This window comes from Rhinolophus hipposideros (genome assembly GCF_964194185.1).
Source record: "Rhinolophus hipposideros genome assembly, chromosome: 20".
Taxonomy (NCBI): Eukaryota; Metazoa; Chordata; class Mammalia; order Chiroptera; family Rhinolophidae; genus Rhinolophus; species Rhinolophus hipposideros.
The window spans coordinates 43701084-43727966 of record NC_138066.1 but is presented as its reverse complement, the minus strand read 5'-3'; the positions used below and the strand labels follow the sequence as shown (position 1 = coordinate 43727966).

The 26883-nt window shown below is 46.4% G+C and overlaps 1 protein-coding gene and 1 long non-coding RNA gene across 2 annotated transcripts in view; one reads left to right on the top strand and one right to left on the bottom strand.

Annotated features, from left to right (window-relative positions):
* Window positions 1–26883, top strand: part of WIPI1 (WD repeat domain, phosphoinositide interacting 1) — a 32875-nt gene that overhangs the window by 4168 nt on the left and 1824 nt on the right. The window contains exons 3-12 of the mRNA XM_081027524.1: window positions 1311–1480; window positions 6202–6298; window positions 16651–16748; window positions 17448–17540; window positions 18215–18285; window positions 18890–18997; window positions 23112–23276; window positions 24008–24115; window positions 24753–24868; window positions 25280–25380. Of these exons, the coding sequence (XP_080883650.1) occupies window positions 1311–1480; window positions 6202–6298; window positions 16651–16748; window positions 17448–17540; window positions 18215–18285; window positions 18890–18997; window positions 23112–23276; window positions 24008–24115; window positions 24753–24868; window positions 25280–25380 (1127 nt within the window). The remainder of the gene's footprint in view (window positions 1–1310; window positions 1481–6201; window positions 6299–16650; window positions 16749–17447; window positions 17541–18214; window positions 18286–18889; window positions 18998–23111; window positions 23277–24007; window positions 24116–24752; window positions 24869–25279; window positions 25381–26883) is intronic.
* LOC308488153 lies at window positions 159–21739 on the bottom strand. The gene is made up of 4 exons (XR_013991869.1): window positions 21560–21739; window positions 19594–19710; window positions 3844–3977; window positions 159–1527 (listed from the first exon to the last, which is right to left on the bottom strand). It is a non-coding gene; the product is annotated as an uncharacterized lncRNA (long non-coding RNA).

Below are 26883 nucleotides of genomic sequence, written 5' to 3'. Positions count from 1 at the left end.
ATCCTCCCTCTAGACTTTAATCCCTGGTGCTTCTGAGCTTTCTGCATTTCTCTCCCGTACCGTCAAACTTGAGTCAATATTTTTCAGATTTAAATATAAATCGTTGTCTCCACTTGCTTTAAAAAACCAACATGAAACACTTAGTGAGACGCTGCAGTAGCTTCGTAACATTTTCTTTTTATATTAAGAAATCCTTTGTTTGAAACCATATTGTTGACAACCTTTGTATACACATAGATATGCACAGTCCTTAATTTTTATAGTTGTCATACCAAAAGATCACTTAGGATTTGTTTTTCTTTGCCATTATATTGGCACTGTAGGATATTGGTAACACGCATTCAGTCCTGGAAGTATTTTCTTTGTTTGCACAAAGCAACACTATCCCATTGACACAGTCCGTATCAAAGATGCTGGAATGCTTCTAGTGAACACTAAAAAGAATTCCGCTTAGAAATGTGACTCTCATTTTCCCAGGGTAAGTAATCATTCGTGCCATCGTAATAGTGAAGAATATATACTCTTTGGATTTCCTGGAAAGAAAGCGGTTTGGTAAATAATATGTGGGGTTCCTAATTTATTTGTAAGATATAATTTTTATTATGCCATTTTCATGGATATTTTGCTCTGTATCTGTTCTGTGTCGTTCCCTAAGGGACGTGCCCAAGTACAAGAAAGGCACGCATCTGAAAAGAATGTTCTCAGAAAGGCTCCACCCATGGGCGCTCAGCAGGCTTCCCAATTTACCTTCTTTCTGAGTGCAGTACTTCCCTGGTCATGACACAGATGTCCAGGCTGTTTTCAACAGGAAAGGGACTCCAGAGAGGAGACACAAGATAGGGAGATTTAACTATGTCACTGCCCCCCAAGGTAGCACTCCTCAGAGCAACAGGGACAGGCAGCATTCTGAAGAGGCTCCTGACAAGGGTAGTCACTTCTTTGAAACCTCTCATGGAGATAAGGTAGATAGAAATTGTCCAAACCTCCCAAATATGTTTTACAGGGCAAACAGTGGCACTCGAGGGCTCTGGAGGTAATTCTGCCACACTGACAGCACAAGGGGAAGTTCTGGAAATCCCAACTTTGTGTCTAGTCACTAGCATTTTCTTTACTTGAAGGGGCTTTGGAACTGTTAACATTTGGAAACAGTGAAAGCTTCACTGTGGGGGGAAATAATCATTGCAGATGCGTGCTAATTAACGGAGGGCATCCAGGGAGTAAGACCTAGAGATTGGTGGCTAGACGCATAAGTTGTGCTCGGTTCAGGGGAGGCCGACATCCGTGTGACCTCGGGCTGCCTTCCCTCCCAGATGAAATCCCGGATGTCTACATTGTGGAGCGCCTCTTCTCCAGCAGCCTGGTGGTGGTGGTCAGTCACACGAAGCCACGCCAAATGAACGTCTATCATTTCAAGAAAGGCACAGAGATCTGTAATTACAGCTACTCCAGCAACATCTTGTCCATAAGGCTGAACCGGCAGGTAAGTGGCGGAGATCCCGCGAGAGTGCAGGCTTCTGCTGATTGGAACTAAAGAAAAAGATGGATACATGTTCAAGATGAATGTCTCTAAAACAAGCATCAAATCCTAAGGGGGATTTTTATACTCAGGCCAAGTATTATGGGGCTGCTGTAAAGAGAATCTACTTTACGTGGTCTTTCGGTGCTAGGTCCTCCCTGGTCCTTCTGCCTCGTGTTTTTTTAAATGTTGGCCATTGGCTAGGTGAACCCTCCCCTGGGTTCAGGCTGTGTAGAACTCTGGCTCTGAAACTGTCCCCTGAGCAACTGCAGGGACGCCTCAAACCACAGGAACGCCTCTCTGGTTTGAGTCCTAGGTGGTGGCATTTGTCACAGACTGGCGGGAATTCCTCTCAGAATGAAAGCTCCTGAGGATAGCATGGTCCTCATGGGTTCGTTCTGAAGCCAGTCCGTAAAACAGCCCCTTCTCCCGGGTTCGTTCTGAAGCCAGTCTGTAAAACAACCCCTCCTCTTGTTTTCCCATAAGGCCAGGTACTCAGTCTCATGCTTCCACTTTTCTTTCACCCAGCTAACCCTTGAAGATTTTTCTTGTAGTGTTTTCTTTGTTGAAGGAAGGATTATTCTTATCTCAACTATGCAATACACTCTCTTGAAAAATGTCAGTTCTTGTTAAGTAAGTATTTGAGATATTAGCAGAGTTTCCCGTGAATTATTAGATTTTTTTTTAAATCCTATGAGGGCAGAGACTAGATCCATTTTGTTCTCCATAATAAGACCTGGTAGAAAAGACAGTGCCTGGTAGAAAAATGCTCCATAAATATCTGTTTCCTGACTGCCTAGTAAATAAACAAACAGGTAGATTCTTTATGTGACCATGCAGCTCTGCCTTTTCAAGTAAATATTCCCAGGATAGTGGTTATTGCATTCATTGAGACAATGTTTTCTTCTATCTTTGTACCTAAACTGTTGAGTGCTAACTCATTTTTTTTTAAAGACAAATGAGACAAATACAGTGCTTTCTGAAGTTTATGGGAAGAGATTGTTTCTTTGAGTTATTCCACTATTTTGATTGACTATGCACTTAAGCCCGTGTAAAGAAAGCAGTGTGGTAGAGAATAGCCTGAAAAATAGAATATGGGGATTTTTAAGCAAAGAGGAGCAGGAGTAAAGAAGCAAATAAACCCGGGTTCTTGGCAAGGGAGGGGAAGGAAGTTTGAGAGTTTTCAACTTGAAGGCTTTTAAGCACAATTCTTGGCTTGAGTGCTGTCTCTGAAAAATGTTGGGAGCACATCAAATTTCACTGCAAGACTTTTTAATCTTTGCATGTAGAAGCCAGTATATAAAAATTAAATATCCTTTTTTGGGGGGGCACCTGATTGTCTTTTTAAGATTGTTTAGGCACATGTCCCACAAAAATTGGAACCCTCAAAATAGTATCTATGGTATTTATTTGTATAACATCTCTCTTACTTGCTCTATGATATTTCCAATGGGACAAGGAAGGATTATTCAAGTGTCTGCGTCTGTTAACGTTTAGATGCCACCCCTTCCATGTAACACTCGTCAACTTTCAGATGGTCCTCCCCCATCGTCCAAAGGACATTAATGCACCATGAACTACTCAGCTACCAATGGCCAAGCTATTCTGAACCCAGATCACACAGGTCTCTTTGCCGTTAACATTTCTTCTGCTAAGATGATTTGAAACAGCTCTTGAAAGTGTCTGGGGTTTGCTTTTCGTAAAACCTTCCAATTTGGGCCTTACCAACTTTTGGTTTAGCCACCTGCTGCCGCCAGGTGGGGGGAACCGCGCTGTCCCAGGACCTGCGCCCCCTGGAGGCAATGAGCAGCTCATGCTGTTCCTACCTCACCAGGTGTGTCCAGGTGCAGTTCCTTTTTTAAAAAACGGGAAAAAAAATTAAAGATTCGCACAAGGAGTTATGAGGAAAGAACATCCCTATTTTCCTCTCAGTACATAGGAGGGAAGAATAGTAATTGCGATATTCTTCATTTTTAGTTGATATTATTGCCCTTGTGCTTAATCGAGGAAGTGTATTTAATGGAATAAAGGCAGTAAACCAGATGCGTTTTGATAGGTGAGCTTTTACAGTTCTTTCTGTTCTCAACCCCATCGGGAGGACAGGGGCCCCTCAGAACAGATGTAGCATCTAGACCCAGCCTCTGACGCTAAATCTAAATCTGTGGTGCTCGAGGGCAGACGCTGTATTTGTTTCATTGATAAAAGGAGTTATTTCTTCTAAGACCTAGCAAAGGCGATGAGCGCCAAAGTGACAGGGAATGAGCTGAGCGGAAGGCCAGCCTGGGGTTTTGCCGAGACCGAACACTCATTGTAAGGAAGCACATTACCTGGTCGTGTGCTCATCCCAGAAGCGCACTGTCACGTGAACCGAAGACGGAGGATCTTTTTCCCTCTGAATGTTTTGTTTTCCTCCCATTGAATTCTTGTCTGCAGCCAACACAGAGGGTAACCTGAAATTCGGCTAAGTGGGCCACAGAGGTGGTGCTGTTAGAGGTGGTGGGAGAAGACGCAGATGAGGTCAGACAACATAGATGTAGATGCTATTTCTGCAAGAGGCATGTCCTGTTCCCCCCTGTGCTGGGACTCGGCCATGGGGCTGGAAGGGGACACCAGCGGCTCTTACAAAGCTAAGAGCATAAGCAAGCACAGAGTAATACAGCCCAAACCATAGTAAGTGCTGGCAAAAGGCCAACGGATCAGGCAAATCAGAAAATGCGCATTTTATGGAGAAACACTAATATTTGTCATCAGTTTTGAGACTCTGTTAGAATGTTGTTACCTCTCAACACCCAGTCTCAGACCTATGGCCACAGAGCCTTAATTAAAATTGAGACAGATACAAGGTCAGACGATTACATTCGTATACTCATCCTAGAAAAAGTGCTACAGACCTCACTGCTGAACACATCACTACCAGCACCTTCCAAGTACTCCCTTGGGAAGCTATGCACCGAGGCCAGAGCCTAGTCCACCCTTCAAAGCGATTTTGGAACTCTTTCTGGAATGACCATCAGAGCTGTCATCATATTACCCTTGATGTCCTGAATATCATCAAAATGTTTTCCTTTCAATATTTCCTTTATCTTCGGATAAAGAAAGAAGTCATTGGGGGCCAGATCAGGTGAGTAGGGAGGGTGTTCCAATACAGTTATTTGTTTACTGGCTAAAAACTCCCTCACAGACAGTGCCGTGTGAGCTGGTGCATTGTCGTGATGCAAGAGCCATGAATTGTTGGCGAAAAGCTCAGGTCGTCTTCGTCTTTTTTACGCAGCCTTTTCAGCACTTCCAAATAGTAAACTTGGTTAACTGTTTGTCCAATTGGTACAAATCCATAATGAATAATTCCTCTGATATTAAAAAAGGTTAGCAACATCGGTGCAACAAGTTGTTTAACTTAGTTGTCAGACCTCGTATTTTTCTGCTTAGTTATTTTCTCCTTGGTTAAAGTGTCAGTCTCCATTTTACTGAGCTGCGAGGAGTCTTACTGGGAAAACAGTCAGGCGGGCTTTTTCCAGGAGGAGAGCCTGATGCTTTTTTGTGGATTTTTTAGGTACCTTTTTTTTCAAGTGTTTTTCCATGGGGTAAAAAGATCTGGCCTGAGAGCAATGGTCTCAAATTTAGGTGTCAGAGTCCCCTGGGGTACTTGATGAATGACTTCCTGAAGCAGAATCTCTGGGGAGAGCCCAGGCCTTGCCCTTTGGGTGCTCGATGCTCATCTTTGTCAGAACCACTGGCCCTAGGGGAAGCTGAGTCAGGCATGTGCAGGGGTAGGAGGTCGCTGCTCAGAGTGAGGAAAGAGCTACTGACCCCAAATTCCTCCCAAAAGCTCCTCACCAGCACCTGACATCTGCTCACCGGCACAGATCTACGCGTCCTGTTCCTTACACACAGCACATTAAACCCATAGCCTGTTTCCACGTGGCAGAGAGCATGGCCATTGGGAAGAGGCTCCAAACCTGACAAGTCTCATTTAAAGAGAAAGAGCAGGGTCTCACCAAAATAGGGAAAGGGACTCCCAGGGAGAGGAGCCAAGCGGAGTGAGTGTGTGTGTGTGTGGGGGGGGGGAGCTGCAAGGGACATGGAGCAGTGAGACGGGTATCACATGAGGGCTGAAGGGCTTCTCCATTCCCTGTACCAGGGTTGGAGAGAGCGCATGAAGGTCGGTCTGCAGGGGACTTCAGTGGAACGAAGTTAAAAGTGGCAATTCACTGGAGAAACAGAAGATTGGGTGATACAGAGGAGGCAAAGAAACCCACCTCTGTACAAGAGGGAGACTTGTCATGCATATCGAGAGGGAGGCTGTCTGATGGGAATAGGAATCCAAAATCTTACCTGAAATTGTCCTAAATGGCAAAGGCTGTCCGATCAGAAAGTATTCAGAAATCCCCATTCTAAGGAGAGGGGAAAGCACCAAAAAGAATTGAAAAACAGGAAGGGAGACCTCGATTTCTATGTGAAGTTTCTAAAGGTCTTGTATATTCCGCACCTGTTCACGTGGATGAGGACATATGCATGCCCACATGCATGTGTGCAGACATAAACATACCCTGCACATGTATCGTCCGAATTCCCCCTTCTCTAGGCTTAGAATCAAGGTAGGACTCACAGGAAACATGAGTGATTTCGATTTGGTCCGTCCTTTCGAGGAACCAGTCTGGTAGACTGATGAGTGTGTGTGATTCCAGAGGCTGCTGGTGTGTCTGGAGGAGTCCATTTACATTCACAACATTAAAGACATGAAGCTGTTGAAGACCATCCTGGATATTCCTGCAAACCCAACAGGTGAGCTCCCAAAACGAGATCGGTGACCCCCCCTAATCTCATGTCCAGCTGCTCCTTTCACAAGCTGTATTTCCACCTGAATTGAAAACTTGAAGCACTGTCCATGCTTTATAAGTCTTAGTAGTGTTTACCTTGCAGTTGTGTTTTAACAGTGGCAAGTTCAAATACATTAGGCTGTGCGGCCATCACTGCCGCCCAAGAGAAATTCCTTTCATCTGGGTCCCATTCCTAGCAAATGCGTCACAGCATTTACGGTAGACACGTGGGAGATGTCGCGCATCTGATATGGAAAGGTGTTTACCCCTAATTATTTTTCATGGTTGTTCGGTACAAAGTAGGTGTAATCATTAGAAGCAGGTTTTGACTTGCTGTGTCTACATGACTAGGACAAACAAAAGCTGAATCGTGAAGAATGTGTTTTATTACTTGGCAAAGAAATCTCCCCTTGGCTATAATCTCCAAGCTATAATACTGGACTTGAAAAAATTCTCAGGATGGAAGCCTGTTGGGTAAGCTACCCATTTCAGAAGGGGAATAGTTTGGATTTGTTAGACTGAAATAGCAGATGATGATGTTTTATGAATTCATTGAGGCAGAAGTAAACGAGAGAGATCCTTCATCGGGTGGCAGGGGGGGCAGTCATCACACTGGAACGGTTTGTGCATCTCATGATTCAGGTGAATATTTGTAAATTGGACTCCACTTTAGTATCCTTACATGACAGATGCAGCTCACTGTAGTTCCCCAGTTCTTTGATTGTCACTGCATTTTAAGATCTGTGTGGCCCCACCCAAGTCACCTAGACTCTTTGAGCCTCGGTTTCCTTGTCTGTAAAATGGGATAATAACACCCATCTCACAGCGTCGGCTGAGAAGTAAGCGAGGCAGTATTTGTGAAAGCCAGCAGCTCGCGGCCTGCCGTGCAGTAAATGTCTCCTATGCTTCGCTTCCCCCTCTTCATCTCCATTGTATAGATGGCCCTTTACTGCCGACTTCAGTGCTTAGCCATGACAAAGTGATACTGTAAAAGAACAAAGCCTTTGAGGCCATTATAAAGTTCTGAGACTTTTTAAGCTTATTTCACAAAAGGGAGGATGGTAAGTGAAGAAGCTAAGGGGGAGGGTAAGTTTTTTGTTTTAGGAATGAAAGATTGAAGTAACCTAGAAAAGTGCTGAAGACATACTGTGTGCCCAGTACCACAGTCGGCACTGTCAGGTACAGATATGCAATCACACACCAGGAACCCCAAATCTAGCTGCAGTATGCCCTAGACCATCTGCTCCATGTGACACAGTGTGAGACAAGTGTTCTGGCAGCCTTTGTAGGGGTAGAACCCAATATGGGACGGTAATAACAGTAGAAAGAGAGATGTGCTCTCTGGTAGGGTGGGGTAGGGGCTGTGGGATCTGAGCAGAACTGGGAGGGGTGGGTGTGCGCTGGACCTTGACAGATTTGGGCAGGGAACATTCTAGGCCTCTCCTACCACCACACACTCAGGCCACTCAGATCACGTGTTAGTGCTGCCCTCAGGACAGGGCCTATTCCTGCCATGAAAAGCAAAGTTTCTTCCCATCTGCTCTTAATTGTTAGCAAATACAGCTGTTTCTTAGCTCAGAAAACTCACCTTTTGCAGTTTAAACAGAGAGAAAAAGAAGTTTTGAAAGTGTGGGGCTATTTGTGCTTTATATTAGAGAGAGAATGTATTATATATAAAGGGAATAATTTGTTTCAAGAAAAATTTTAAAACAACTGGGAAGTGTCTTCCCTGTCTCAGAGAAACAAACAGCATTTTGTTTTTAGCATTTCCTTCTGAAAGACCACAGGCAGGCAGAAAGACCAAAATGTTTCTTATTACACCTTTGCTGTTCTTTGGAGAGATAGCCCATGACTTTTTCAAACCCTGAAATTTATAATTATCATCTCAATTGCCACTGAGCTCCCTTTCTACAACTGTAAAATGGAAATGATGAGTTTTACCCCCCAGAGTTATTATGGGGAGGACTAACTGAGGGAATGGAGTGCGTGAGAGCCAAGGCATGTTTGCTCCCCACACAGGAGTCCAGCTAAGCTAACTCACTAGCCCAGCCCCAGCCTGGACGGCAACCTCACACCAGCTAAAGTTGCCCGGTAGTGACATGAGTTCCTCACTCAAGAACCATCAGTGGACTCAGAACTGTCAAATCCATGAACATAAAATTCTGAGGCCCCAGGGTCTCCTTTATTTGTTCTCATTCTCTGTTTTCTGAACAAAAAATATAAGATGGACACTCTGGCTTTGATTTTATAAATCCTTCATGAGTACACAAGAGAAACAGACTCACTTGTCTAATTGGCTGGAGCACACAAATTCTGTGTGCATTTTGCCCTAGTGAACTACAAATAAATGATATATGCAGAGTTCTCCCATTCCTTTGCACTCAGTATCTAATGTGGCTGTAAATTTCCTTTTTCTTTGTCTGTGTTTGTGTCATGCACATTCCTGTTGTGTCAAAGATTGCTGGCTGTTTGGCCAGACTGGGCTTGAAGCTAATTTCCTGCTAGCACAGCAGTCAGTGCACTGAGCAGTGGAGGCTGGAAATCTCCACACAGGTTCTGCCGACTGCAGGACGCGAGCGTGCTATAGATCTTACAGCCACCTTGTAGGAAGTATTGAGGAGGCCGTCTGCACCACACAGCAGTGTGTGTAACAGAACAAAATAGTGGTTTATTGCCCAGTGAGAGCTCTTTCTGAAAATGGTGGTACAGGTGGGGAAAAGTTCTCGTTTGCAGTAGCATAGCACGTTCGCAAATACAGAGATTTTTTTCCTTTCTATTTTTTGAAATTGGAAAGCATAGTCTGAGATATTAATCACCCCAGAGGGAATTAATTGCATTTATAAATCACCGTTAAGGGAGGAGACCCGAGATGGTGGAGTAGATAAACACTGTACCTGTGTCCTTCTGTGAACACATTAAAAGTACAACTAAATTATATAACTAACAATCAACCTGGAGAACCATCTGAAGTCTAGTTGAACATAAGTCCCATAACTAAAAATATAAAGAATCCACATCAAGACTGGTTTGAGGGGCAGAGACGCGGAACGGGCCCCAAACCTCCGTGTGGCAGTTGAGAATCTGGAGGGATACCTCTGCCATGGAGGTTACCCATGGAGGAGCAGCCCCCCACACCAGGATCCCCAGCCCAGAGTACTGGCGTTGGGAAGGGGAGCCCCTTTGACATCTGGCTGTGAAAGACAGTGGGGATACTGACCAATAAGGTGGGACGGAAGGCTGGGGGAAACCCAAACATCTTTTTAAACAGCCCACACATGGACTCATTCACTCGCTCACAGTCACTCACCTTGGGCTCCAGCAGAGATGCAGTGACTCAGGGGAATCAGAAGCATGTGAGGGGCAGACTAAGGTATATGGCTGTAGAGCGAGGGCTGGAGGACAATGGCCATTTTCCCTGTGTGGGGTCCTGTTCCCATGTAACTGGCAGGTGGGTGCCATCTTTCCTATGATGAGCCCTCCTCCTATACTTATGGCCAAATCTGAATCAGATTGGCCTGGTTGGCTCCGCTGCTCCACCCTGCTGACTCACTGGGACCTCGTGCCACCCAATTCCCACAACACCAGAAGCACTTTCTCCATGAGTAGCCAGTCCCACCCACATTGCACTCTTTCTTGGAAAATTATCAGAGTCCATGGGCCCCAGGTGGGCAGTGACTGGCCTCAGTGTGCTCTGAGACTTTTGCTGAGTAGTTCCAGGCTCAGCAATGGCACCAAACCAGAATTTACATTAACCTGGTGACCAGAACTCTTCCCACTCTGGTGACTTCCTGATACCATGCCTCACCCAACTCACGTAATGCATGAGGCTTTATCAGTGGCTGAAACTTAAGGGAGCTGCCAGGTGGCAGCAGGCCTTGGGGTGTCCTGGCTTTCTGTGGCACTACCCCATGCCAGGTATTGGTGGCAGCCATCCTCAGTTCACAGCATGGCCTCTCCCACATGCCTCCAGGTTTAGCACAGGCAGGGAAAATCCATGGATCTCTTTGTATTAAGCTCCTACCAGGTAGTCCCCAGCCGGTCACAGGCAGTGGGTGACCTGAGCCTGCACTGGAGCCCATCCTAAGAGGCCCCAGAACCAACATACTTGGAGGTAGGCTTCAGACTACAGCAGAGCACCACCCAATTAGCCCTACAAGCAGCATACACAAAGGGTGGTTTCAACAGGCACCAGAACCTGCTGGGATGAACCCCACTTACTGGTGTAAGCCCCCCATAAGCCATGGAAGTGGCCAGGTCCCACAGCCAATGGGATGGTCAATCCCATCCATGGATGTGCCAACAACAATCAAGACTCAACTATAACAGGAGGGCACACACAACCCACAAAAGGGACACTCCTGGAGCACCGGGAACAGGTGATGAGGGAGACTGCCAGGGCCCCCCAACTACATAATGCCATCTGCCCTAGACTGGGAGAGATAGCAGATCTACCTAATACATACAAACAAACACAGGGAGGCCGCCAAAATGAGGAAACAAAGAAATGCATCCCAAATGAAAGAACAGGAGAAAAATCCAGAAAAAGCAACCTACCAGCAACAGAATTTAAAACAATGGTTGTAAAGAAGCTCAAGGAAATTAGTGAGAACTTCAACAAAGAGAGAGCAAGCATTAAGAAGGACATAGAAACCATAAAAAAGAACCAGTCAGAAGTGAAGAATACAATAACTGAAATGAAGAACGCACTAGAAGGGAATCACCAGCAGACTAAAGGAAGCAGAGGATCGAATCAGCAATTTGGAAAATAAGGTAGCAGAAAACACCCAATCGGAACATCAAAAAGAAAACAGAATCAAAAAAAATGAGGATGTTGAAGAGACCTCTGGGACAACAAGCATAACAACATTCGCATCACAGGGGTACCAGAAGGAGAAGAGAGAAAGCAAGGGATTGAGAACCTATTTGAAGAAATAATGACTGAAAACTTTCCTAATCTGGTGAAGAAAATAGACATATAAGCCCAGGAAGCGCAGAGAGACCCAAATAAGATGAACCCAAACAGGCCAACACCAAGACACATTGTAATTAAAATGGCAAAGGTTAAAGATAAAGAGAGAATCCTAAAAGCAGCAAGAGAAAGGCAACTAGTAACTTACAAGGGAGCTCCCACAAGATTGTCAAGTGATTTCTCACAGAAAATTTGCAGGCCTGAAGGGGTTGGCAGGAAATATTCGATGTGATGAAAAGCAAGGACCTACAACCAACATTACTCTACCCAGCAAAGCTATGATTTAGAATCGAAGTACAGATAAAGAGCTTCCCAGATACAAAAAAGCTTAAGGAGTTCATCACCACCAAGTCAGTATTACAAGGAATGTTAGAGGGACTTCTTTAAGATGGAAAACAAATCAAGATTATGAATAATAAAATGGAAATAGCTACATATCTATTGACAATTACTTTTAATGTAAATGGATTAAATGCTCCAATCAAAAGACATAGGAGGGCTGAATGGATAAGAAAACAAAACCCTTACATATGCTGCCTACAGGAGACTCAGTTCAGATTGAAAGACACAGACAGACAGTAAAGGGATGGAAAAATATATTTCATGAAAATGAAAAAAGCAAAAAAATCTGGGGGAGCAACACTTATACCAGACAAAATAGACTTTAAAACAAAGGCTATAAGAAGGGACAAAGAAGGACCCAGTAATCCCACTTCAGGGTATTTCTCCAAAGGAACCCAAAATGCTACTTCAAGAGGATGTGAGCATGCATATATTCAATGCAGCATTGTTTACAATGGCCAAGATATGGAGGCAACCTGGGTGTCCATCAATGGATGAATGTATAAAAGTAGGTGGTACATATATACAATGAAATAGTGCTTAGCCATGAAAGAGAATAGGTCCTTGCCATGTGCAGCAGCATGGATGGACCTGGAGGGTATTGTGCTGAATGGAGTATGTCAGACAGAGAAAGACAGATGCCATGTGATTTCATTTACATGTGGAATCTAAAGAACAAAACAAACAAAACAGAAAAACAAACCAAAAAATCACCATTAACTTGCTTTAAGTTTCACATGTCACACTATAAATATTATACCAAGGTGAGAATGGCTTAGAATCACAGGACTTCCTCATCCAGCTGATGCCACTGATTCTTGAATTGATAGCAGGCCCTTCTTTTCTAGCTGTGGAAGAATTACAGCCAAACAATTTCAGTGAAATTATAGCTGACAGTGAGTTGTGAAAATGTTTGTCAAGTCTAAAACAAGTCCAAACGCCACATCAAAACTGAATTTCTACATAGATAAAAGACTGGAAGGAATTATACTCAAATATTGAGAACAGTGAAAAGCCTCTGGACTTTAGAATGATGGATGAATTTTTTTTCTCTTTATTCACACTTTCTGGGTCCTGCAAAGTTTTTTACACTATCACTTTACTATTATAAAGTTATATCAAAGAAAAAGCTCATTTTTACCTAAATAAAGCTGTGCGTGACACCTGTGACAGAAACAGAATGGTAATATCTAAGCCTGAAGCAAACTCTTTCATGCTTTCCTTGGGGGATTTCACAAGAAATAAAGATATATTCTTGTAGCCAGTTGGATGGGTCTGAGAACTGGACCTTAAGAAATCGAAGGAACTTGCGTTAAGCATTTCTGGGGACCTTCATTAAATCTGCGAGGGTCGGTGTGCAGGATCCCTTGGCTATATTCAGATGGGCTGGCCGAGGTGTGAGCCCAGAGGGAAAGCTGTCAAGTAAGTGGTTATGTCAGTATGCCTGCCCCAGCCATTATCTTTTGTCCCTTTCTTATTAGAATCTAGGGTCATCTCATTCTCCATTAGGTCTTACAGAAAGTTCCACGTTAGCTGAAGAAGTTGAAGTCTTTCTGGGATATTTACATTTTAACACAAAACTCTGAAGGGTACCACATACCTTTTAGAATGGCTATTATAAAAAAGACAAGAAATAACAAGTGTTGGTGAGGATGTGGCAAAAAGGTGGCCCTCATGCGCTGTTGCTGGGAATGTAAATTGGTCCAGCCACTATGGAAAAGAGTATGGGGGTTCCTAAAAAAAGACTAACACTAGAACTACCATATGATCCAGCAATTCTACTTCTGGGTATATATCTGAAGAAAACAAAATCACCCTCCCAAAGAGATAGCTGCACCCTCATATTCATTGCAGCATTATTTACAACAGCCAAGACATGGAAACAACCTAAGTATCTAATGATGGATGAATGGATAAAGAAAATGCAATATATGTGTACAATGGACTATTATTCAGCCATAAAAAAGAAGGAAATCTTGTCATTTGCGACAGCATGGATGGACCTTGAGACCATTATGTTACATGAAATAAGTCAGACAGAGGACAAATATCACAAATACCATGTGAACTCATTTATATGTGGCATTTTTTTAAAATGGAGCTCATAGATACTCAGAACAGGTCGGTGGTTGCCAGAGGTGGGGAGTGGGGGTGGACACAATGGGTGAAAGGGATCAAAAAGTACAAACTTCCAGTTATAAAATAAATATGTCATGTGAATGTAATAATGTGTAGCATGATGACTATAGTTAGTAATACTGTACTGCATATCTGAAAGTTGCTAAGAGATTAGATCTTAAAAGTTCTGATCATGAGAAATTGTAACTGCATGGTGATGGATCACTAGATACTTCGTAATGTTCATTTTGCCATATATACAAATATTGAATCATTATGTGGTACACACGAAACTAACACGTCATATGTCAATTATACTTCCAAAGAAAAATTCTGAAGGGCGGTGGAAGTATTTGTCCAAGACCTCCTAGCATTCCCTGACACAAAGATGGGCCCTGTCAATAGTTTTAGATAGAAGAAATAAGTGAAGACTTAGCATCTTGGAATGTTAAAGGTGAAAGAACCCTGTATCAATCACCAGAGCCCCTCATTTCACAGACAGGAAAGGGGCCTGGATAGGCCACAGATAACTCAGCCAGGGTTATACTCATACAATAGATGGTAGGCCTGGGTATTGAACCCATGTCTTCAGCCTGCCTCCACCAGATATGAATAGATATTTTTAAAACATGGCCTTTTTTTTAAATAGCTTTGTTGAAATATAATTCACTTGCTATATGATTCACCCATTTAAAGTGCACAATTCAATAGCTTTTAGTACATTCAGAGATGTGTAACCATCACCATAATCAATTTTAGAACATTTCATCACCCCTCCCCGCAAAACACCCCATTACCTTGTAGCCATCACCTCCTGTGCCCGCACCTTAGGCAACCCTAATCTACTTTCTGTCTCTATAGATTTATCTATTCTGGGCATTTCATACCCAGAATAGATGATTGTATGATTCCACTGGAATCATACAATAAGTGGTCTTTGGTAATGGGCTTCTTTCACTTAACATATTTTCAAGGTTCATCCATGTAGTGTGTGTCAGTACTTCATTTCTCTTTATTGTCTAATATGCCATTATAAGGATATGCCACATTTTATCTATCCATCAATTGATAGACATTTGGGTTGTTTCTAGTTTTTCACTGTTACAAATAATGTTTTATGACTATTTATACACAAGTGCCTGTGTGGCTATATGTTTTCATTTCTCTTGGGTATATACCTACGAGTGGAATTTTTGGCTTATATGATAACTCTCTGTTTAACCTTTTGAGGAGCTGCCAGGCTGTTTTCCAAAGCACTGCCCCGTGTTACATTCCCAGCAGCAGTGCATGAGGGTTCCAATTATCTGTCTTTTTGATAATAGCCATCCTAGTGGGTGTGAAGTGGTATCTCTGTGGTTTTGATTAACTCTGCTTTTTTTAAACATGTGCTCAGAAACCTTCAGTACTTACCCACTGCATTTATAAGATCTTAACTCTCTGGTTTGGTACTCAAATCTTTCTACAGTCGCCACATTCAATCTTAACCTCTTTTCTGCTCACCACCCCTATGGGAACCCCCACCCCCCCATGCAAGCCAACTTGATCTCCCAACTGTCTACCCTCCCCAGTGTCACAAGACCAGAATGCCTTCTGCCTGCTTAGCTGTTCTTGAAATTGCCATTTGGATGGCAAAGAACCTAGATGAGATGGGGAATTGTGGTTCCCAGAGCAAAACTGGGAAAGTATGAGTGGTCTCTTCTAAGGCCGGGACCAAGAGTGACCTTGTGCAGGCAAAAGGGTTGCAGGGTGCCGGAACATGCAGGCAAGGGCACCAGTCAGTCCCTTTCTTCCCATAGTTCTGTGTGGCAAGTGATAAGAGCACAGCCCTGGCTGTGTGCTCGGCAAAGCCAGAGCAGGAAGTAGGACCTTGGTTCCAATGCTCAGCGTTTGACTTTTTTTTCCCTCTGCTCTTTCCCACAGCAGATTAGGTAGGGTACATTTTAGACTGATCTAAAGTTTTTCTTACACATTTACAAGAAACCCACTGAACATGCTAACTTATAACAAAGAGGTCACCTTTTTTATTTCAAAAGATGTCTCTCTTGCCTAATCTCGAAGTTCCTATTCTGGTCGTGCTTTTGGTTCTGGTAATTCCTTACACTCACTTCTATCACATGCACCTCTGTTAATCTGAACAATTTTTGTGAAAATCCTTTCCTTAAATGCTATTAGGATTCTCCCCCTGCCCTTGAACCTCCTTGTAAATAAGAATGGTTTATGTTGGTTCAGTGGTTTGATTGGCTGTTTACTCTTCCAGAATATTGTCAAAGCATCTTAAGTCCAAAATGTCCTCTTTCTTTAGTTGTTTCAATGGCAGACATCTTAACTGCAGGTGCCACCTTCAAATGAACTTCCTCCTCTGGAGAGGCCCATTTTCCTTATCAAGGCAGGGCACTCGGCTCAGAAAGGAGCCATCTCTCAACAGGCCCCTTCCCTCACCACCTCCCGTCTCCAATTTGAAATGATTGGCCAACTATATTTAATCACCTGCAGAAGGGCTGGCACATACTGCCCTTTCACAGTTGGAAGACTCATTTCGGTTACAAGTACACTCTCTTGTAGGCCTAGAGGTTAATGCAATTGGAAGAGAAGTCCATGTGGTTTCAGAGCCTTGGGGTCAAACGTGAAGAAGAGCATTTTCAATGTTCTAAGCTCTAGTTGCTTAGCTGGGGAGAGGACATGGGCAGTGTCAAATCGGGAGGTCTTCCACTGTGAATTTCCTTTGTTGGAGTCCTTTGATTTGAAGAATAAGCAACTGAAAGTTGTCTGCAAAGCCTTCCTCCCCTCACCAGAAGGTGGCGCTGTAGTTGCACTGTTTTCAGGTGCCCTTTCCAGGCACTTTCTCTCCCTGGACACTGGCTTTTCATCTGCTGTTTATTCTCCACCAGGTCTGTGTGCCCTCTCTATCAACCATTCCAATTCTTATGTGGCCTATCCCGGAAGCCAGACTACAGGCGAAATCGTGCTTTATGATGGACACTCCCTGGTAAGTTGACAGTGACCCCGGCTGACCCAGCCCACCTGCTAGGCTCTGCTGTCAGTGGCAGGTGATAAGCAGGCAGGCTCTGTCACAGCGAGGTGAGGTGCAGGGGCAGAAGCAACACTGGGGGGCTTTGTTCTGGCCGCAGCAGTTGGGTGTGGAGGAGTAGGTACTGATATTTGCCCTCATACCATCAGTCAACAGCCAGGAGGCAGCGTGCCAGGCCAAGGCAAACATCTGCAGTGTCATAGAAACCACTTGCCAGCTGGTGGCCCATTGTCGGGTTGAAGGTGTCACAGGCTGTGACAGTGTGCAGCTCTTTCACAGAGCGGGGCAGGATTACTGCAGGAATCCCCTAAAGAAGCAAAGAGGGCCCGTGACAATGACATCACTCCTCTCTGGGCACAGTTGGTTGTCCATCTCTCTGAGGGCAAGAAAAGGGACAGAAGTGGAGTGGCCCTTGAAGCGGAATTTAGATACACCAGAAAACTATGTACAGCTTATATGTAAACGGTCTGCTGGAAATGCTGGAGAGAGAGACAGAGAGACAGAGACAGAGACAGAGAGAGACAGAGACACAGAGACAGAGAGAGGCACCTGGCAAATGAGGGCGAGTGTCTTAGAAGAAAAGAGGAAGGAGAAAGAGATGAAATCCATCATCCCTCTTCCCCAGCGTCAGTGTCTATTTTTCCTTTTCACAAACAGAAAACAGTCTGCACTATTGCTGCTCACGAGGGGACACTGGCTGCCATCACCTTCAACGCCGCGGGCTCCAAACTAGCGAGCGCTTCAGAAAAAGTGAGTGTGCTCTGCGTCCTCATGGGCTCTCCTCCTGCCCGGGGTTTGCTGGATGGCTCCCGCGGTGCCAAAGAGCTGATGGAGCGAGTCTGGTGACTCAGGACTGCATGGTCTCTGGGCCCACTCAGAATTCATTTCAGAGGGACAATTTCTGCCTCCCTACCCCATGTTGTGGTATATTGATGCATTGTGGCTTGTGCTATGCAAGATGCAAGACACTTTGCACCACAGCTTGCAGTCTTATTAAGAAGTGGGCATGCACATCACACCATCACAGATACAGATCGATGCCGCCTTTCATAAACATAGTGTAAACAAAATGCTTTGCCATTAGCAAGTAAGATTGACCTCTTCCGACTAGACTAATCAGGAACATGATCAAGGTGAATTTCAAATGCCATGAAAAACAGGCAGAGTGACTACTCTAGGAAGCCAGAGCGGTATGAGTGAACACACACACAGCCTTGGGCTAGCGTGGGAGGGAGGAGGAAGACAGATGCATTCTGAGCAATGCTTATATGGCACATGTGCCAACAGAAAAGCCTCTGTGCTCAACACTTTGTGCTTCCTCTTCAGAGACAGATGTTCAAAGCCAAGACAACAAGCTCCTCTCTAAAGGGACATGTCTGTGCAGCCAGTAATGGTATTTAATGTCCACTTGCTTTCTTTTCCAGGGCACGGTCATCCGGGTGTTCTCTGTACCTGAAGGGCAAAAGCTCTATGAGTTTCGGAGAGGAATGAAAAGGTCTGTGTTCACTGTAAAACCCATTTTAAAGTACCAGAGAGGTTCTGCAGTGGATGGCTGGCAGCCATCTAGGGAGAGGCCGCAGGAGGGCTCTGTGCCCTCCCTGTGCCGTGGAGGAGGTAGAACTGTACTTTCTCAGGTACCTGACTTAGAGGCCCGCTCAGTACTTAGTACACCTGAGAGGATAGACTGTGTAACATGGATGTTCAGCCACGGGAGTCCTTTTTAAATACGTGGCTGGGTGCCCAGCAAAGGAGAAATGAGAGAGCAAGGGAGTCACAGTCCAAAAGTAATTTCTGATTCCCTTCCATTGAAATAAAGGGTGTAGGGTGGTTGGGGACCCTACTGGCTGTAGGATTTGCAGCTGGACCAGTGCACAGAGCAGCTGGAAAACTCCCAAGATGATGGGAAGGAACAATGCCTTGTTTCTTCTTGCCCAAGTCCGTTTACAAATCTTTTCAACATTAATTTCTAAGTATGAATGGCACAAGGTTGAAGGGATTTGAGAATACCTAAACTCTTCAGGATGCCTACAGTCTCAGAAAACTGATTTTTGAACTCATTTTTTCCGGCTCCCAAGTCCATCCGTCACGCTGTTTTCTAGGTACGTGACCATCAGCTCCCTGGTGTTCAGCACGGACTCCCAGTTCCTCTGCGCCTCCAGCAACACCGAGACGGTGCACATCTTCAAGCTGGAACACCTCACCAACAGGTAAGTACAGCGCCGCATGTAAAACACTCATTAGACTAAAGGAGCCCAGCCCGAGTATTCTGCAGCACTGACCACTGCCAGCCTAAGCGATTTCTTCCATTTGAATGCCGTAACCTTGGCTTTGCTTGGTATGTCTTCACCAAAGTGGGGAGTGTATGTGAGCAAAGCCCTGGTGATGTAACATGTGGGAGCACAAAGTTGGGGGCCACCCAACCGTGGGCAAGTAATTTAATCTTTCTGTACTTGGGTATAAAATAATCTTCTACACGTCTTAGGTTTGTTGTGAGGATTACGTGAGTTCCTTGACCTAAAGCATTTAGTGTAATGCCTGGCATACAGTAAACACTAATAAGAATATGCCAGTGTAGCTATAAATTTGGTAATCTACTCATCATTGCCATCACCCCACCCCTGAGTGTTAGTGCGTGGCTAACACTCAGTGCCCGTGAGTGTAACTGTGGCAGGAAGGAGGTGAGGGTTGGCGGTATGAAGCGTGTGGTAGGTTGCAGCCAGTGCTGTGTGTGAGTGTCCTATTGCTGCTGTAACAAATTACCACACACATAATGGCTTAAAACATCCAACATGCATTATCTCACAGTGGTCAGTGGTCTGGAGCAGCTGAGTTCTCCGCTCAGGGTCTCACGAGGCAAAAATCCCAGTGTCAGCCACCCGCCGGCCCATCTGCAGCTCAGAGTCCTCCTCCAAACTCATTCCTGTTATGGGCAAGAATTCACGTCCTTGCCGTTGTAGCAGTGAGGTCCCCACTGCCTTGCTGGCTCTCCGCTCCGAGGCCACCCGCCTCCCTTCTCACTGAGCCTTCCCACCAGCACCATCACGTTGAATCCTTCTTGGGCTTTGGATTTTTCTGACTGTTCCTTCTGCCTTTTCTGTCAGCAGTCAGAGAAAGTTCTCTGCTGTTAAGGACTCCCGTGATTAGAGCAAGCCTGCCTGGATAATCTCCCTACCGAGTCACCGGCCTTATAGCGACACTCTCACTGCTACCTCATGACGGTCACATGTTCCAGGGACCAGGCCATGGAATCTTGGGGCCGTTGCTAGAAATTCTGCCTGCCGGCATGTGCGAGCATTAGTTTACAGTGCTGAGTACGTTACGTGTGTGCCCATGCCCTTTAGATATTTCACACTGAAAAGCAGTAAAGCTATGACAAATTCTCCTCCCACCCAGCCATCAGTCACAGCAGTGTCTCTTTACCCAGCCCTCCTCCCAGGGTCAGGGTCCCATTTCTAGGAGCACAGTAGGTGGCTCACAGCTTCCTCGGGGTACTTCAAGCACCTCACGTCTCCTGACACTGCTCTTCAGTGTCATGACAGGAAATTGAAATGCGAAGGTTTGGTGATTAGTGCAGTCACACTCAGAAAGCAGGGGGCATAGTCAGTGATGACGACACTTGTACATCGAGGGAACACTTCATAAAGTATTCTCACACACTTCCTCCCTTGATCCCCACAATATTCCTAGAAGGCAGCCAGGGAAACAAGCTCAGAGAAGTTCAATGTCCTGCTCAAAGCTGGCCTCTGTCTCCAAATCCAGGGTTCACATATAAGTGTCCCATTTTACACCCCTGCCAGGCTTCTAGAGCTGCTCCAGACTGGAAACTCCCCGAAACATCGTGAATAAATGTCCTAAGTACAGAGTCCTGTGCTGGGTTTCACAATTGTACCAAGAGAGTCCCGTCTTCTATGACTGAAATAAATTCTTCTCATAATGTGGTAGAACTTTCACACACACACACACACAATTTCCACCTACTTGATATGATACAGTACCTGGCCTCTGTTATGGATCTATTAGTAGGCGTCTGTGTCACTCCATCCAAGGGCACCACCTACCAAGTAACCGTGCTGTGGATATTTCAGTCCTGGTTCTAACTTCACTCTACAGGCTGGGATAACACCCCTTCTCTAGAAACCTTGTCCCCCATTGGCATTTGAAACACTAGGGGTTGCTCCCTTCTCGCCCCTCAGTCTTCTCGGAGCCTGCGAACGTCCACCCACTTATGTGGACCTCAAAGCCCATGGTTTGCCCTGCAGTTCTGACTGTTCGTTTTTCATGAAGATTACATCTATGTTCTAGACTTCTCTGTCACTTCTCGAACAGCTTCTAAAACTTAAGCTCTGATCTCCTCTGGAAGTTTAATTCGTCATCTGTTGTAGCAGGTTGGAGCACTGGAACTGAACAGTTAAGATGCCCCTCAAAATTCTAAGGGCCGGTGGTCGAGTGACCCCCAGCTGCTGCTCTAGTCTTGTCTTCATCTGAGGTCACTCGTGATGCTTAAGGCAGCAAATGGCCACTTGAATTCACTGCTTTCTCCAGCCTCTCCCGTTTCTGCCAGGGACCTCAGATAACCAGGAACGGCAGCTTCCAGTCGTTCCTGACTCCCCCCCCCCCCCGGCCTTCCATGCAGCACTCACACAGCCTGTGCGGCATGGCTCACCTGTGCCTCCTCGGTCCCCTTTCTTTGGCCACTATCTTTAATATCTCTTGTCTGGTCCACTTCACGACTCTCCCATTTAGTCTCTCCCCTTCTAGTCTCTTCTTACCAATCTATCCAATGTCTTCTTAGTGGACTCATCTTCTGCAAATGCTCCTTTGACGTGACACCCTCCTCAGACACCTTTGTCCTTGGGGACAGATTCCCAGCTCCTCCAGCTTGGCGCTCAAGGCTTTGCTCGGTCCCCCTTATCTGCTGCTGCAGCCTTCCTGCCTCCTCCCTCTCGGCCAGACCAGCTTGGCTGTGACTCCCGGATGCATTCCTCTGGGTCCACATCTGAAGGGCTCCCCCCACCCCCCGTGGAGCTCTGAGTCAGACCTGACTGCAGGGCACAGCCCAGAGGCCACCCCCCCCCCACAGCCTCTTCCGTCACGCCAGCCGCAGAGACACCATCTTATAAAACAGTATTTGCCATGTGCCAAGCGCTGGCTGTTAGTTGTCACAGCTAGGTGACTGTGATTATCCCTGTTTTCCAAGTAAGGGGAACTGAGAGGTGATGGAACTTGATCCACCTCTCCCTCCTCCATGGTCCTGGAGTAGCTACAGTCTGTGGCCTCTATGTGGCAGAGGACATGAACTGCTCATGTTTTCTCTTTTGTATTTTTCTGGGCTACGTCTCCACCTTGAATGCAGGACCTGGATATTATACCTTTGTAAACCCCAACCCTTTTTAGCATGGAGCTGTAGGAACAGCAGGACAGCCATGCTTCATGGTGTGTAAGAGCATAGGATGGCAGCAGCATGCCCAGGAGGGCCCGTCACTTTCAGATGAGAACATGGAGGCCCAGAGGCTTGTCCCAGACCATCCAGCTAGTTGGCGACAGAGTGAAAAATAAACTCCAGGGCTTCTGAGCTGTGGTGTGTGTTCCTTGCCAGGCTGGGTCCTGTAGACAAGTGGCTTCTCAGCAGGTGCCCCTGGAGCATGTGGCCATGCTGGCATTGAGGTACTGCACTCTGTGCAGAGCGGAGGTGGGGGGCACCCTGTCCATCCTCACATCTCCCACCAACACAACCGGCACTGCTTTGCTTGGCGGACGCCCTGGCATGAAGCTGGACGACTGCCGGGGGCGGACCCAGTCCCTCTGAATCGTCCCCACCACTGTGAATCGCGCGGTACCTGGGCGATCCAGGGTGTAATCAGACACCGCCCAGGCGTCTCGCCTGGAGGTTTGCTTCCCACTCCGTCTAGCTTAGAGGCCTGCACACTGAGATCAGTCTGTTCTTCCCCGCAAGCAGGACAGGCTCGAGCTTATTTCGGACTCCAGATATCAATTCCATCTTATTCTCTAGCCTAGCCCCCTTTTAGAAATCAAACTAATCATCAGGTACAACTTTTCTAATGTAGGAAAGCGGTCACATTGGGAACCTCTTAAGAGCTTTTCCATGGCTCATCTGAAGGACGAACAAGCCCTCGCTGCCCTGTGGGCACGGCCAGAATACTCTGTCCCGAGTCACTCTGAGTGGGCAGGACATTAAGCTAAGGCGCTGTCCCTTGCCCTTGCCCTGAGTGCGGCTCATGGCAGTGGGGTGTGGAGGTTACAGGATCGCCGGGGCCTGCACTGCAGCTCGGTCTCATCCTGGCCCGTGCGTTGCTCCCCCAGTCGGCCAGAGGAGCCTTCGACCTGGAGTGGCTACGTGGGAATGATGTTCATGGCCGCTTCCAACTACCTCCCCGCCCAGGTGTCGGACATGATGCATCAGGACAGGGCCTTCGCCACTGGCCGTTTGAATTTCTCTGGACAGAGGAACATCTGCACCCTCTCAACGTACGTACGTCCACCACCCACTCTCACAAACTTATTTTCCCCGAAGCACAACCCCACCCCACCCCCCAGACACCTGCAAAGGAAAAAAGAAAGAGAAGGTGGCCAAGAGGAAGGATGGGCAACATTGAAACTCTCCAGTCTCCTGTCAGCTGCCTCTCCTGTCATCTCAGGGAGCAGCTGAAAGCTGGCATGGGAATTTTCACCTTCGGGTATAATAACACTGTCTTGAAAACAATTCCTGTTTTTATGTAATTATGTAAAAAAGCTCTAGTTCCAGTGTCTACATTCAGACACCTATGGGGTCAACAGATGTTTTATCTAAGGAGTTTAAAGGAGTTAAACACTTAAAACATTTCATAAAGCTAGCCAGCAAAGATGGTGAGCCAGTTTTCCCCTTTTTTCCTTTTTGTCATGTGAAAGGCACAGACACACATAAGATAGAGATGACATCCCCTTCAGGTAAGCTAATGTTTTGTTGGCAATAGCTTTTCATGGAGTAATAGAGTGTACACACATCGTTTTGTCTCCCACACCGTTATTTTCAAAGACCAGAATTAATCCTCCAGGTGGATCACTAGGTCGGAACGCAAAGAACTAGCCAGAAACCCAGACTCTGGGGTCCGTGGGCTGAGACTTGTTGATGGCAGGAGGAGTTGGTGACAGGCAGGGTGCGTCGGGCTTTGTCATGTGAAGCTGTTGTAATCCCAGCACATGTTTCGCTTGGCTCTTAGGATCCAGAAGTTGCCAAGGCTCTTAGTTGCATCATCCGATGGACACCTTTATATCTACAATTTGGATCCTCAGGACGGAGGGGAGTGTGTCTTAATCAAAACCCACAGGTAAAGATACCAGGTTTCAAAAAGACAGCTTTTCAAGAATCGGCTGGTAGAGTTGTCCCGTGGCCAAGAACCATGACAAGCTTCAGTGCTCTTGCTTGGCTTTGTTCTTTACCGGCAATCTCAGTGGCAGACGTCTAGTGGGCACCTGCTTTATGTTGGGCTCAGTGTCAGGTGCCCTCACTGTGCTGCACCTTCTGGGAAAGTGCCAGGATAAATAAAATGCAAAATAGAGAGTCTTCTTCCTTGTACAGAACATGTGCTCAAAAACAATTACTGAACTGAATGAAAAGTTCTCTCGGCTTCCATGACCAACTGCAGGATGAGCTCTTCCTGCTGTGGACAGGACACGAGCTGCCACTGCTCCCTCTAGTATGTCTCCAAGTCCTTGCCTGAGTGTACCAGGAAGCACAAAGGGCCAATCTCCGTTCATGACATGCAAGAGAAAGGGGTCATTGTGCAGTTGCGTCATTGACCCTGGCAATTAAAGGTCACTTCAGTTCATGCAGACCCAGCTGGGCACTGATACGTCTATACTTTACACACAAGCGGCCAAGCATGAGCTTCCTAGTGCTTTTCCTTTCAGAGGTGTCCTGGGTATGTGATGATCTCTCTTTCCCCTCTTAATTGCTGCAATTAGGTTGCTTGGCTCAGGATCAGACGAGAATAAAGAAAATGACCTCAGACCTTCATTACCTCAGTCGTATGCAGCAACTGTAGCCAGACCCAGCACGTCTTCCGCCTCCACGGTGCCAGGTGAGTGGACGTGGGGGACGTGTCTAACAGCGACCCTCTTGTCCCTCCACTGTTCCCTGTGGATGGAGCGCTCTCCCGGAACCACTCATTTCCTCTCTGGTGAGGCTGAGGCCATGGGAATAGCTTCTGAACTCGGGTCCCTAAACCTGGCAGGCACAGCACCACAGGCTTGTTTCCCCCACACGTGGCCTGAACTGTTTGCCACTTTGAGAATGTGCCAACAGGTGGAAAGTTTTAGGAACCTGGAGGGGAAGGTGGGGATGTGGATTCATCTGAAGCGCAGTCTCTTCAGGCAAAAGGCAGAGGCGGCCTCCGTGGCTTCTTTGAATTCTCCTTTTCCTGAGGTCCTGCCCCGGGTCCTGGCACAAGAACTGTCCGTGTGGCTTCTCATGCCTCCTTCTTGGTTTCCAGGTTATTCTGAGGACGGCGGGGCGCTCCGAGGAGAGGTTATTCCTGAACATGAGTTTGCGACGGGACCAGTGTGTCTTGATGATGAGAATGAATTTCCCCCTGTGAGCATTAGGAACCCTTAAGAGAGTGGCTCGGTCTATATGCTTAGAAGGAAGCCTTCGCCTCGTGCCCATTACCTAGTGTCTAACAACTAATCTTCCTCTCTAATACTCAGAAAGCCACAGATTGTTCATGTTTACAGACTAGCCATCAGGTGTCCCGCTCAACCCGACAGCGTTAGAATAACCGAGCACTAATCCGGCAAGGTGGGGCGGCCCCAAACCCTCGACTTTGCTTCTGGAGCACTATCTTTGCTGCTCACAAGGCAGGACCTTCTCCCTGTGTCAACTCTTATTTCCGTGAGGCTCCTGAAGGTGCTTTTGCAGAATGCTGCTGTCCTGGGGCTGAAGGGATGTGCTAACGGGGCTGGGCTGCTGTGCGCCATGGCGAGAGGGACCCTCACTCCCTGGAGCATTGACGGGGGCAGACTCAGCCCCCGCAGCACAGGCAGGCCATGTGCAGAGCCCTGGGGCGCCCCCAGCTGGGCTTCCCAGCGTCCCGCTTCAGCCGTTCCAGCAGCGAGAGCCCTGGGGTTGGCTGGGCGCTGCGCTTGGCTTCTCCCAGCATCACTGTTCCCGGCGGGGACTACCAGCGCCTCCTTAGCTTCTGAGTCTTCAGGCTTCTATTCTATATTCCAACACATAGACCCCTGTCGTGAGCATCACTTAGAGGACAGCCCAGATACTCACCCTGAAAACATTTATAGACGGAAGTGGTGTTTGGGCCGAGACAGAGAGAGTCAAGTCAGCGTCACCCTCCTAGAAGCAGAGACAGCAGCCTTTGGGGCATTGCTTCCGTGCCCGTTAGGTCTTGGTATGGAACGTCTTCTCCTGGTTGTGATTTTGTGGCAGTTGAGATTCCATGTGCAAAAGGATGGAGTGCAGTTCTGGCTTCTTTCTTGCATAAATGCACAGAACAATCTAGTGAGCATAGTCAGCCAAACAAAAAACAAAGACTGGGTCTTGTGGGCCCTCCGTGCCTGACGGGAGGGCTGTTTGTATTCCCACGAAGGCTCTATGAACTTGAGGTTCATCTACATTCTGGCTTTTAGTGGGCATACTGCCAAAGACATTGCCAGGAAGTCAAGTTTCTGTTTTAGGGGTGGAAAGCAGTGGCCCTTAAAAATACTAATTATAAATTTAAAAATATCTGTTGGCTTGCAGCGTCCTGATAAACCAGTCGTTTTGCCTTTAGCGTGTCATGCCCCAGCTAGCCGTGAAGGGAGGTTTTTTTTGTCCCCCAAACACTGGTGATCATTCACCTGAAGCTGCGTCTTCCAGGAACCAGAGCAAGTCAGATGCAGCTGGGGATAAGAGTGACGGTCCTGCTCCCTCAAGGTTTAGCGCATTCACTCATTGGGTTCCATTTCCGTAATTTGGGTAAAAGTCTGTGGCTGCTATAAAAAATTATTAGATTCTTAGCTGTGAGCAGAGTAGACCTTACACCTTTTGATATTTGCAGAATCTGGGTACTTCCGATATTGGCATTCAGGAGGTGGTCCCTTG